The sequence below is a fragment of the Protopterus annectens genome, chromosome 6.part0 (genome assembly GCF_019279795.1).
Source record: "Protopterus annectens isolate FY-2018-M chromosome 6.part0, PAN1.0, whole genome shotgun sequence".
Taxonomy (NCBI): Eukaryota; Metazoa; Chordata; order Ceratodontiformes; family Protopteridae; genus Protopterus; species Protopterus annectens.
The window spans coordinates 1,104,951,835-1,104,964,396 of record NC_056737.1 but is presented as its reverse complement, the minus strand read 5'-3'; the positions used below and the strand labels follow the sequence as shown (position 1 = coordinate 1,104,964,396).

The 12,562-nt window shown below is 41.5% G+C and overlaps 1 protein-coding gene across 1 annotated transcript in view; it reads left to right on the top strand.

Annotated features, from left to right (window-relative positions):
• The window catches only part of TRIP11 (thyroid hormone receptor interactor 11), a 1,664,886-nt gene that overhangs the window by 384,588 nt on the left and 1,267,736 nt on the right, over positions 1-12,562 (top strand). Inside the window, exon 5 of the mRNA XM_044073627.1 lies at positions 4,445-4,516. Within this exon, the coding sequence (XP_043929562.1) occupies positions 4,445-4,516 (72 nt within the window). The remainder of the gene's footprint in view (positions 1-4,444; positions 4,517-12,562) is intronic.

Here is a 12,562-nt window from a genome sequence, read left to right as displayed (position 1 = left end):
AGTAAGCATGTTCTGAAGCATCTTCCTGCATGAGATTTGTACAGCTGCATCTTGGTCCTTTTCCAGTTCTTTTACTAATATGACTGGAGTTGGCATGTAGGCGTAGATCCTTCTTTGGGATGATGTCGTTAGATGGCTGGACATCTTGAGTCCCTCTCTGTGGGAGGTTGTACCCTGGCCTTTTACAGACTCTGCCCTGTTTATTTTGCACCCAGGTTGTCTTGGAAGTGAACTGTAGCAGCTGCATGAGGTAATGGCATTCCCCATAAGACTGTAACTCTGAATTACTGCAAGGCAAGCACCTTCACTATCTTCCCAAGGTACTTGTCATTCCTGTATGTGGTGTCATTGTCCTTTTTATTTGGGTTGGTTCACCATGCTTAAGAAATATGCCATAAAAAAAAAAAAAAAAAAAAAAGATTTTGACCGTAGGGATGTACAAATGGAGGTACTGACAGCCCCAGCTATCTGGAATTTTGTATATAATTATATGTCATTTGTGAATGTCAACATGATGCATATGGTTGTGTTAGCAATGTATTAGAACTGTATGTTGTGTATATCAAACTACTGGTATAGAAGTGTGTATTGAAAGAGTTTGTAAATTACTGAGCTTAAAGATATATCCACAGTGTACCCTACTGGAAAAGAACAGAAATGTGTATACACTTTTGTAACTGTGTAAATGTATATAGTTTAACAGTGGAAACTGGAACATATAAGGTTAACTTGCAAAACGTCAGAAAAATGCTTGAAATTATTTTGTAATTGCGCCATAAAAGATGGTTTCAATGCAGCAAGGAGACAGGATGTCTAAAACTAGGGAGCTTTCTGCATTGTCTTGTAAGTGTTTTATTGTTTTATGTCTTCCAGCAGCTGCAAAGATCTGAGGGCTATGTATTTTTAACAGGTAGATGCTAAATGCTGGCAGTTTCTAGCAATGGGGGTTTAGCTTGCGAACTAAAGTCGGATGATAAGAAGTTATGTCATCCTGCAAGTTAACCCAGCAGTACTATTTGATATATTAATTTAAGAACTCTCAGAGAGGGAGAGTATTTTGTATTTGACCTGACAGAAGCAGCTGGAAATACCCACTTACCACATCTGCCTGCTTGCTCTGTATATTTATCTTCGGTGCAGTTAGGAATGTAGTGGAGTATAGCTTAGAGGTTTTCTTTATTTATTTGAGACTGTCCTGCAATAATGTTTTAAATATTTTCTGTGATTTTGAACTCTGAAGTTATTGTGATTATTTAATGAGTATTTTATTGTACTTTTATTATTATTAAATATATTTAAATCCATCTTTGTAGCTGATATTTGTGAGACATATTTAAGTTCTGGGAATACTTGCATATGTATTTGGTGATACTGTGTAGGCCACTCCTAATAGCCTTGCTCTTGATCAAACTGCCATTTGGATTAATAGCAGCGTTGCGTGGTAGGATTGGCCACCCTTTAAGGTCCTTAAAGTAGCTCATAAGGAGTGACTGGTGGCAGGCAAAACTACCTTGTAGTCTGGCAGAAGAGGGCATAGCTAGTAAACCTGTGCCAGTCTTTTCCCAGGTGTGTGTGTATGTGTGAATCAAACCTCTGTGTGTGTGTCAGATACATGGGCAGGGACACGAAGCACTGGTTGGGCAGAGAGGGTGCCAGAGGTCTTGTCTTGGTCACTCAGCTGAGATCTCAACTCTATAGCTGTGCCAGTGGGGAGTCTTATTGGGTATCTGGAGAAAGAGGGAGAAAGCAGCCCCAGACTGACTGTGATCGCTGTGTGCTGTTATGAGAAATTGCACTTTACTGTGTATAGTCTGCAGACCAAAATGCAGAGTGCTTTCCCAACCTGAGATTAATATCCTGTGTATAGACAAAGGAAAAGAGATGTGGGGAATGCCAAATGAAAGACCAGCTCTAGTAAGCTTTTTAGTTGAGTCTAGAACATAAACTTGTTAAGGGGATAATTAGTAGGGTGTGTAAAGTATTGCATGATAAACTGTCAGGAACAATCAGAATATGAATCAGAGGGGTTAGAAAAGATTGGAAGAGAGGCTGGAAATGCAGTAATCAAAAGGACAGTGGAAGGATATCTGTGTGGCTATCGAGTATGTATCAGAGTCAAGAAGGTTTAGACTTTTTGCTTGGAAGTGTTGCACCGGTGTTTTTATACACCAGGCATAAAATACAGAGGTTTTTTTCCTCTGGTATGTAACAAATGCTGGAGATGAGATAGGAAAAACAGGTGACTGGGAAGCGTATTTTTTTGAGAGTACAGTGAGTTGACATATTTTTAAAAATTCCCTACAGAGTACTTTGCCAGAAATATTGAGGGAGCAAATGGTTGTAGCTAAGGAAATAATTATATTTAACTGAGACACGGGATTTGAATTGCCTTAGACATAAGGCCTTACTACATTTAATGGTACTGGCTGCCAAAATAGTAAATACTAGAAAATTAAAGTCTGAATCTAAACCAATTGTAATTGAAGTAGTGAGTATTATAAATGAGGTAAAAGAACTGGAAGTGATGTATTTAGAAAAGGAGGGAACAAATTATAAAGATACAGAGTTTGTGGGAACACTGCATTCATAATACTATTCAGGAGGAGGAGTGAGGTTTAAGGGAATGTAGGAATTAATCCATTTATGTAATGTGGGAAGTGAGCGTTAATTGTTAAAAAGAAAATGTGTATGCGAACTGCATGAAAATGAAAATATCTCAATCTTTTTCTTAACTGTACCTATTCTTGTAACCACCCTGGTCATGGGAGAGCCTTTCATTTGAGGTGCAGGAAATTTCCTTGTGAAGGTCTTCGTGGTTTGCCAGGGAAAAGTGACCTCTTGCTCAGGATATGCTTTCCTTTAGCCATTCTCCCCTTAGAGAAGTACTTGGAGAGGTAAATGATAATCCCAAAGAAAACAGTGGAATGGTTTCTGTTTGTAAGAATGGTGTTCTTACCTTGCCAGGAGTTTATTGCAAACATTCAATTCTGGGTGCCATATGCCTCCTCCTAAAAGTTTTAACCCTTCTAAGGAAGAGTTTTTTTTTCCAAATAATTTATATGCCAACAGAGTCACATGAGACTTCTATAGTCCAAGACTGATTCTTTTGATAGTGAGCCTGAAGTTGTACAGATGGAGGGGATGTCTTTTGCTAGGAGCTTTTCTAGACCCCAAAAAAAAACTATGTCAAAAAGATTTTTCATACTGTGAATGTGCATAGACAATTCTGATAGTATCTTGTCCTCAGCTGTTGGATTTTGTTACTCCCACTATGGGGAAACTGTTCCAGACAGGGTTAAAGGCCATTCCACCAGGGTCTTATCTTCAGTGGCATGCTGAAAATGTGTGGACTCTGGAAGCATTTTAGAGGCAGCAACTTAGTCCTCCATCCATACATTCACAAAGTGCTACAAATTAGATTCTTTTAGGTCCAGAGCAGGTTTTGCAAGAACAGTCCTTCCAGGTGCTCTTGGACCCTTATCCTTTTCCTTCCAGACGCTCTTGGACCCTTATCCTTCCAGGCGCTCTTGGACCCTTATCCTTCCAGGCGCTCTTGGACCCTTATCCTTCCAGGCACTCTTGGACCCTTATCCTTCCTCCTTTCAGATATGGTAAGCTTTGGGAATATACCCATAGGCTACTGCAGCAGTGGGAATGATGAACATATTACAGTTGATTGAACTGCACTTGTCCATAATGATAGATGCTCGAAATCTTCACTGCTGAGGTAGCCGTACCCACTAACCACACCCTTGCTGTACATAGTGGTTTACAACTGTTCCTATTGATGTTTGTATTTTTTTTCTTTTCAAGACAAATTTCCATTTTTTTTTTTTTTTTTATACTTGGGGTCAAGTCAGTTTGGCTGCATTTTAGTTTCCTTCAAAAGTGATTAGCCTATAGGCAGCCATAGTGACCGTGTGGAAGTGGGTTACAGCTTTTGGTAGCTGGCCAGGTACTGTATCCTTGGCAGAATGCAATCCATAGCTGCTGCAGCAGTGAAGAATTCAAACATCTACTGTTGTAGGTAAGTGCAACTTACAAATTTGTACTTTCCTGAACCTGGATTAGTTGATTGAGCCAATAAGCCGACTTTATAGTGTGCTGCCTTTAATTGGTGGATGCCACGTGACTTTTCATAGCTTTAGTAGTACTTGTAGCATTTAGATGAAGTCCGTGTTGATATTCTCTCTCCTTTCTTCCTCATGTTGGAGGAGGAAGAGGGAAGTTTACTTTAGTTTCAGGCATGCTAGTGTTGATGACATTAAAACATTTGAGGAGGAGCTGCATTCCTCAGCAGATTAAGTTTGGGAATACACTTTCACATGAGAAAGGGAAAAATGTGTTGTATATCTGTGCGAGAACTTTAAAAATCCATGAAAGGCATGCTTATTAATTTAGTAAGTCACACTTAAATTGGTTATGACTTTTTATTTTTTCTTAGAAGTCAACAAAGAGTGAAGGAACTGCTAACGCTGACCAGAGTGAAATGTGCAAGCTACAAAAGACCATCAAGGTAAGGACAAACACTGCATTTATATCGTTTGTTAAGGTCTTGTCGAAACACCTGTCAGTGCGTAACTTGCTTGGAGATTCTGAAATCGAAAGGTCAGATTCCTCTGGAAATCTCTGCACACTGTGTAAGTTTTACTTTTTGAATTTTTGGGTGGGGAGTCGTAGGAGGTGTGTTTGATGCCAGTGAGGTGCACACACATGCTGCTGAACGTGCCTAACAGTGATTCTCATTACTTCCATTTATTTGTACAACATGGATGCCTGTTTTGGGTTTAATACTCCGGATGAAAGGTAATAAGACTCCTCTCAAATCCAGGAAGTGGGTACTCGCTTTTATATAGTACAGTATAATTCACTGAGGAAAATGAATGCCTTGTTTTTGGGGGGGGGGGGGTTTGTTGGATGTAAATCAAAATTGTGCCCTTTTAAAACCTGCAGGAGAAATGGACTGAAATACAGACATTCCATATGGAGGGTAAATGCAGCAAATGTGCAGAGAGGCAGAAGCTGGCCGAAGTACAAACTCCACCAGGCACAGTAATAGTGGAAGGAGGGAGATTGACCCAGCTTAAAAACACCAACATGTTGCATATCCTGACTAACGACCAATATAATTCGGCTAGAAATGGACATAGCTGAAATGTGGTGGTGGGTGGCTGAATGTGTGACCATACCATCCCATGACATTAGTAAGTCAGACTGAGGGCATGGTAATGGAGATAGTGACATGGATGAACACTAGATGTGGATGTGGGTGGTAGCATTGGTGACCAGTCCATTCCATGGCAGCAGTCAGCCAGACTGAAAGCACAAGTATGCAGACAGTGAGATACATGGATGAACTCCCAGTTTGGAGGTGGGCAGCTGCATAATTGGCCAGTCAATCCTGCAGTGGTTAGTTAGGCTGAAGACATGAGAAAGGGGTTGGTAAGATGCACAAGTCCTGAATGTGGAGGGGAAGTGGCAGCATAGCTGGCCACGCCTTTCTCTGGTACTGATTACAGACGGATCTTGTCACAGCAGGACTTGGACCAGGGTAATCGAAGGGAATATGTCTACACATCACACAGACATGCCTTTTATCAGCAGAGGATTGCACTGGCTGTTTTCGGTGACATACCTTAGGAAAGGCCATGTGGTGCTGTGCTGTAGTGCTCTCTAAAGGTACTCAGAATTGGTGAATATAAACTCAAATACCACTGTACGTGTACGATAAGGTAACATTGTGTAGTTGTCAGTCATTCTGAGAGCTATACCACTTTCCTTCATGCAAGTAGTGATATTAAGAATCGGCACTTTGACATTTAAAAAAAAGTAGAAACATTTTATTTTTTTTAATGACCAACAGTTTTTATTTTTGATTTGCAAAGAGGGAAGTGTTATTTTAGAACTGTTATTTTGAAAGAACATTTAGCAGTTTGAAATTAATCATTTTTACGGCTAATTGTAACCAACTGGGCTTGTGTTATTTTAAGATTTTTTGATCATTATAAAAAATGTTATTTAATTATTAATTGGGTAATAATATTTTTTTAGGAAATAGTGATTGTAGGTGTTTATACATGAAATGTTTTTAATGTTTTAGCCAGTTTGTCTTTAGGCACGTTTTATTTAAAATGACAAATGTGTGACAATTTAGAAGTGTATGTTTAGTAAAATGTTAAACGATGACAAGTTTGGCCTTGCAGAATTATTGAATGTGCATTTAAGACAAGTTAAAGAATACATATTTAAGCAAGTGTAGTTGTTAAAAAAAAATTGGGAAGTTACTTGTTAGCTTTAATAAGTAAATTACAAATATTAATTATAGGTGATTTTAAACGTGTAGGGCTGGATTCAGTAAACCCTACATGGGCCGCTAAAACCGTGTGCATCATGGTGTGAAACGCAAACGATAGCATACAGTTTTAGATTCAGTAAGCGTCTCTACATGGTGTGTAGCACTGCGAAAACACGGTGCACACCGTGGTATGCTAATTACAGTATAAACAGCTGAACTGTATGCTAATCAACCAGTCCAAGATGGAGGAGCAGTTCAAAAAGCTATAAAGCAACAGTGTAGACTCAGAGCTGGTTTTCCCTACGAATTCCAAAACCTGTTGGCATACAATCACAGAAAGGAGTCTACATACGTGTATGTGCAGCTGGGTGAAGTCTATGCTGCTGCTGCTAATAGGTCACAGCCTGGAAGGGGAAGGGTTTTTGGACCCTGTTTAATTTATCAGTCTGTGCGAGGTGGGAATTGCAGAGCTGTACAGGGTGGGCAGATCAAACTACAGGAACTCTGCAACTTCTGTCGCCCTTAGCTCAGACTAAGGCCAAACTGAGGGGAGCCAATACTGGTGGAGACAAAGGTATGTGTAGCACTTAGAATTGCAGCTACATGAACGTTTCAGACAACAACAGGGGACATACTTGGGGTGTCACAGATATCAGCTTCCATGATCCTACATCAGTTCCTGAATGCTATGCTCCAGCATGCAAGTGACTGTGTATATTTCACCTGTACACCTGAGGACAATGCCACAAATATGCAAGAGTTCTACTTTTTAGCACACTACCTTGAAGTACTGGGTGCCATAGACTATGTACGTATAGAAATCAAAGCTCCACCCAGGGAACAGGGAAGGGTGTACATACAAAAAAAGGGCTTTAACTCCATCAACTGCCAAGTCATGTGCAGTGCTAAGGGAATCATCTTGAATGTCTGTGCTGGCATCCCAGGCAGTTACTTCAACTCACATATCTGGCACAACTCCAAAGTGTATGAGATATTTACTAGGGGACACCACAGGGTTATTTACTGGGGGATACAGGTTATGCACTGGAACCATGGCTGATAATGCCCATCAGAAATGCACACACCAGCTGAAGAATGCTATAATGAGACGCATGCTGAAACCTGAAATATCAGTGTGTGTGTTTGGGCTGCTGAAGTCACAGTTCCAGTGCCTAGATATATCTGGTGGAGCCCTGCAGTACAATCCACATACATGTACTGAAATCTTCGCAGTCTGTGCCATGCTTCACACCATTGTCACGAGAAAACAGCTTCAGTAGGATCAACAAGGGGAAGGGGCACACATCCCACCACTGGCAAGTTACCACAGCCGCACACAGGTGAGGAGTCAAGGGAACTAGCAGCTGCTGTGGGTGTAGGCAGGTGTAGGTCTGCTCAATATGACCTCGCATTGGTTGAGACAATGTGTAGCACATCACTCACCACCTAAGGGCTAAAATCTTTGTCCCACACCCATACATACAGTAACAAAGATGCCCGGCAATGCTCAGTGCCTTTACCTACCCATGTAATGGCTGTGTACTCCTTAGCATCAGACAGAGTCAGCCCTGAACTAAAACTGTAGCAGCTGCCAGATTTACAAGGTAAGTGTTGAATCTTGAATATAAAAAAAATGTGTAATAATACAAATGAATGACATGTCCTTAAAATTTTAAAATGGAATGTGGTGGTGGGTGGCTGAATGTGTGACCATACCATCCCATGACATTAGTAAGTCAGACTGAGGGCATGGTAATGGAGATAGTGACATGGATGAACACTAGATGTGGATGTGGGTGGTAGCATTGGTGACCAGTCCATTCCATGGCAGCAGTCAGCCAGACTGAAAGCACAAGTATGCAGACAGTGAGATACATGGATGAACTCCCAGTTTGGAGGTGGGCAGCTGCATAATTGGCCAGTCAATCCTGCAGTGGTTAGTTAGGCTGAAGACATGAGAAAGGGGTTGGTAAGATGCACAAGTCCTGAATGTGGAGGGGAAGTGGCAGCATAGCTGGCCACGCCTTTCTCTGGTACTGATTACAGACGGATCTTGTCACAGCAGGACTTGGACCAGGGTAATCGAAGGGAATATGTCTACACATCACACAGACATGCCTTTTATCAGCAGAGGATTGCACTGGCTGTTTTCGGTGACATACCTTAGGAAAGGCCATGTGGTGCTGTGCTGTAGTGCTCTCTAAAGGTACTCAGAATTGGTGAATATAAACTCAAATACCACTGTACGTGTACGATAAGGTAACATTGTGTAGTTGTCAGTCATTCTGAGAGCTATACCACTTTCCTTCATGCAAGTAGTGATATTAAGAATCGGCACTTTGACATTTAAAAAAAAGTAGAAACATTTTATTTTTTTTAATGACCAACAGTTTTTATTTTTGATTTGCAAAGAGGGAAGTGTTATTTTAGAACTGTTATTTTGAAAGAACATTTAGCAGTTTGAAATTAATCATTTTACGGCTAATTGTAACCAACTGGGCTTGTGTTATTTTAAGATTTTTGATCATTATAAAAATGTTATTTAATTATTAATTGGGTAATAATATTTTTTTAGGAAATAGTGATTGTAGGTGTTTATACATGAAATGTTTTTAATGTTTTAGCCAGTTTGTCTTTAGGCACGTTTTATTTAAAATGACAAATGTGTGACAATTTAGAAGTGTATGTTTAGTAAAATGTTAAACGATGACAAGTTTGGCCTTGCAGAATTATTGAATGTGCATTTAAGACAAGTTAAAGAATACATATTTAAGCAAGTGTAGTTGTTAAAAAAAAATTGGGAAGTTACTTGTTAGCTTTAATAAGTAAATTACAAATATTAATTATAGGTGATTTTAAACGTGTAGGGCTGGATTCAGTAAACCCTACATGGGCCGCTAAAACCGTGTGCATCATGGTGTGAAATGCAAACGATAGCATACAGTTTTAGATTCAGTAAGCGTCTCTACATGGTGTGTAGCACTGCGAAAACACGGTGCACACCGTGGTATGCTAATTACAGTATAAACAGCTGAACTGTATGCTAATCAACCAGTCCAAGATGGAGGAGCAGTTCAAAAAGCTATAAAGCAACAGTGTAGACTCAGAGCTGGTTTTCCCTACGAATTCCAAAACCTGTTGGCATACAATCACAGAAAGGAGTCTACATACGTGTATGTGCAGCTGGGTGAAGTCTATGCTGCTGCTGCTAATAGGTCACAGCCTGGAAGGGGAAGGGTTTTTGGACCCTGTTTAATTTATCAGTCTGTGCGAGGTGGGAATTGCAGAGCTGTACAGGGTGGGCAGATCAAACTACAGGAACTCTGCAACTTCTGTCGCCCTTAGCTCAGACTAAGGCCAAACTGAGGGGAGCCAATACTGGTGGAGACAAAGGTATGTGTAGCACTTAGAATTGCAGCTACATGAGCGTTTCAGACAACAACAGGGGACATACTTGGGGTGTCACAGATATCAGCTTCCATGATCCTACATCAGTTCCTGAATGCTATGCTCCAGCATGCAAGTGACTGTGTATATTTCACCTGTACACCTGAGGACAATGCCACAAATATGCAAGAGTTCTACTTTTAGCACACTACCTTGAAGTACTGGGTGCCATAGACTATGTACGTATAGAAATCAAAGCTCCACCCAGGGAACAGGGAAGGTGTACATACAAAAAAGGGCTTTAACTCCATCAACTGCCAAGTCATGTGCAGTGCTAAGGGAATCATCTTGAATGTCTGTGCTGGCATCCCAGGCAGTTACTTCAACTCACATATCTGGCACAACTCCAAAGTGTATGAGATATTTACTAGGGACACCACAGGGTTATTTACTGGGGGATACAGGTTATGCACTGGAACCATGGCTGATAATGCCCATCAGAAATGCACACACCAGCTGAAGAATGCTATAATGAGACGCATGCTGAAACCTGAAATATCAGTGTGTGTGTTTGGGCTGCTGAAGTCACAGTTCCAGTGCCTAGATATATCTGGTGGAGCCCTGCAGTACAATCCACATACATGTACTGAAATCTTCGCAGTCTGTGCCATGCTTCACACCATTGTCACGAGAAAACAGCTTCAGTAGGATCAACAAGGGGAAGGGGCACACATCCCACCACTGGCAAGTTACCACAGCCGCACACAGGTGAGGAGTCAAAGGGGGAACTAGCAGCTGCTGTGGGTGTAGGCAGGTGTAGGTCTGCTCAATATGACCTCGCATTGGTTGAGACAATGTGTAGCACATCACTCACCACCTAAGGGGCTAAAATCTTTGTCCTACACCCATACATACAGTAACAAAGATGCCCGGCAATGCTCAGTGCCTTTACCTACCCATGTAATGGCTGTGTACTCCTTAGCATCAGACAGAGTCAGCCCTGAACTAAAACTGTAGCAGCTGCCAGATTTACAAGGTAAGTGTTGAATCTTGAATATAAAAAAAAATGTGTAATAATACAAATGAATGACATGTCCTTGCATCCTGTTACGTGGTAATGTAAGTAAGTAAAAGGTGGATGATTGTTACAGCAATGATTTCAACATGTGACAGCAGTGACTTATGTTGAATACACGTGTCCTCTATCAAGTAATAAGCCTTAGACATCAAAGATTCACACATTCATACCTCTCAAAATTACTGATCGTCACAGAATGCCCTCAGTTTCCCCTCATACTTTTGTACCAGCAAATCATTAGAGAGAAGTTTGAAGTTATACACAATTCAGTTTCAGACTTCATATCCCTCAGACAAGTCTTAAAAACAGTGATGCAAAAACTGTTTGATTTTATCAGCTCTCTAACTTTGCAAGACCAAAATATTTAAAAAGTCTCCCTGTTGTTCAACCTTTGTCCCACTTTTTTATGGCTTGGTCAAGCTTTGTTGTTATAAGAGTGTGGGAGGCATGTACACATTGCAAAAGCATTTAAGAAAGAAGGACAGTTAGCAAAACAGAATCACAAACACAAATAGACTAAGCACTAAGTCAGATGTGCATCTTGAGCATCAGACACAAAACGTATGTATCCCAGAATCAAAAGATAGAAAACAAGGATATGGCACAGTTATCATTTGCACAGAATGTGTGTGTGTTTTGGTGGGTGGGCAGGAAGCCTAGGCTGACATAAAAGGTAAATGAGTTTGTGTGAGTAAGAAAGAGAAACAGGCAGATGTTTGGATAATGTATCAAATGGTCACTGACACAGAATGAGCTTTAAGCCTCATGACTGACCCATGTAACTGTTGTGTGTGTGTGTGCCTGTATGGGCACTCCAGGGGAAATTGATTTGTGTGTCTGCAAGAACACAGCCAAAGCTATGTGGTATCTCTACATCTTTGAATGTTGGATAGGTGTGAGCCGTGCATGGTAGAGGTGACAGTTCATGTTTGTCGTACCTGACCACGAGAACTGGTTGTGTCAGGAGTTGCACTGGCATGTCCATGCCAATGGTCAGATGCACTGCTGCTGCTTGAATGTGACTGATGCCTACGGGACAAGCTCTCCTCACAAGTACATCCAGGACCACAACCCCATGGACTGCCTGCCAGCCTGTCTGTGGATGCCTCAACAACTGATGGAGCAGTGGAACTAGTGGCACTACGAGAGCATGATTGGGCATGGCCATGTTGGCTAACATCAGATGATGTGGCTGACATACGCCCATGTGGATGCTGTCACCCTCCCAGTAGATGTTCCATCATAAACACCGCCCATTCCAACATGTTCATCCAATCCATTGAATGATCAACACGGTGGAGGTAGTCATGTATGTCAGCCTGTGCCACATCTACAACCTTAAGCATTTCCTTGGAGGCCGTTTTGGTATGTGCGTAGCATGGAAAGACACACCTGTAGCAGGTGCAGGATGGACAACAGGCCTCCTCTGAGCACCCCGAGCAACCTTCCTGTGTGGCACCTCCCCCACACTTTGGCTACAGCCAGAGTCAACAGACACTGAAGCCGCAGTAAGCACATTATCCTGATTGAGTGTCCAACCCTCCTCCTGTGCAATATCTGAGGGCTCACTGGAATGGGTTTGCTTAGGCCTGCTAGCTCTGTCCGATGGAATTACAGGGGGTGGCTGAATGTCAAACTCATTGTCAAGAGTCTGCCACCCAGCTTGTGCCTCTTTGGCCACCATCATCATCAGAGTCTTGCCATCTGACGTCAGGGTATCGGCAGAGTCCTACTCTTCCACTTTGAGGATCAGCTGTGATAATAAGCAAAATGCAGGAAAGAAATTAATAGCTACACTACTA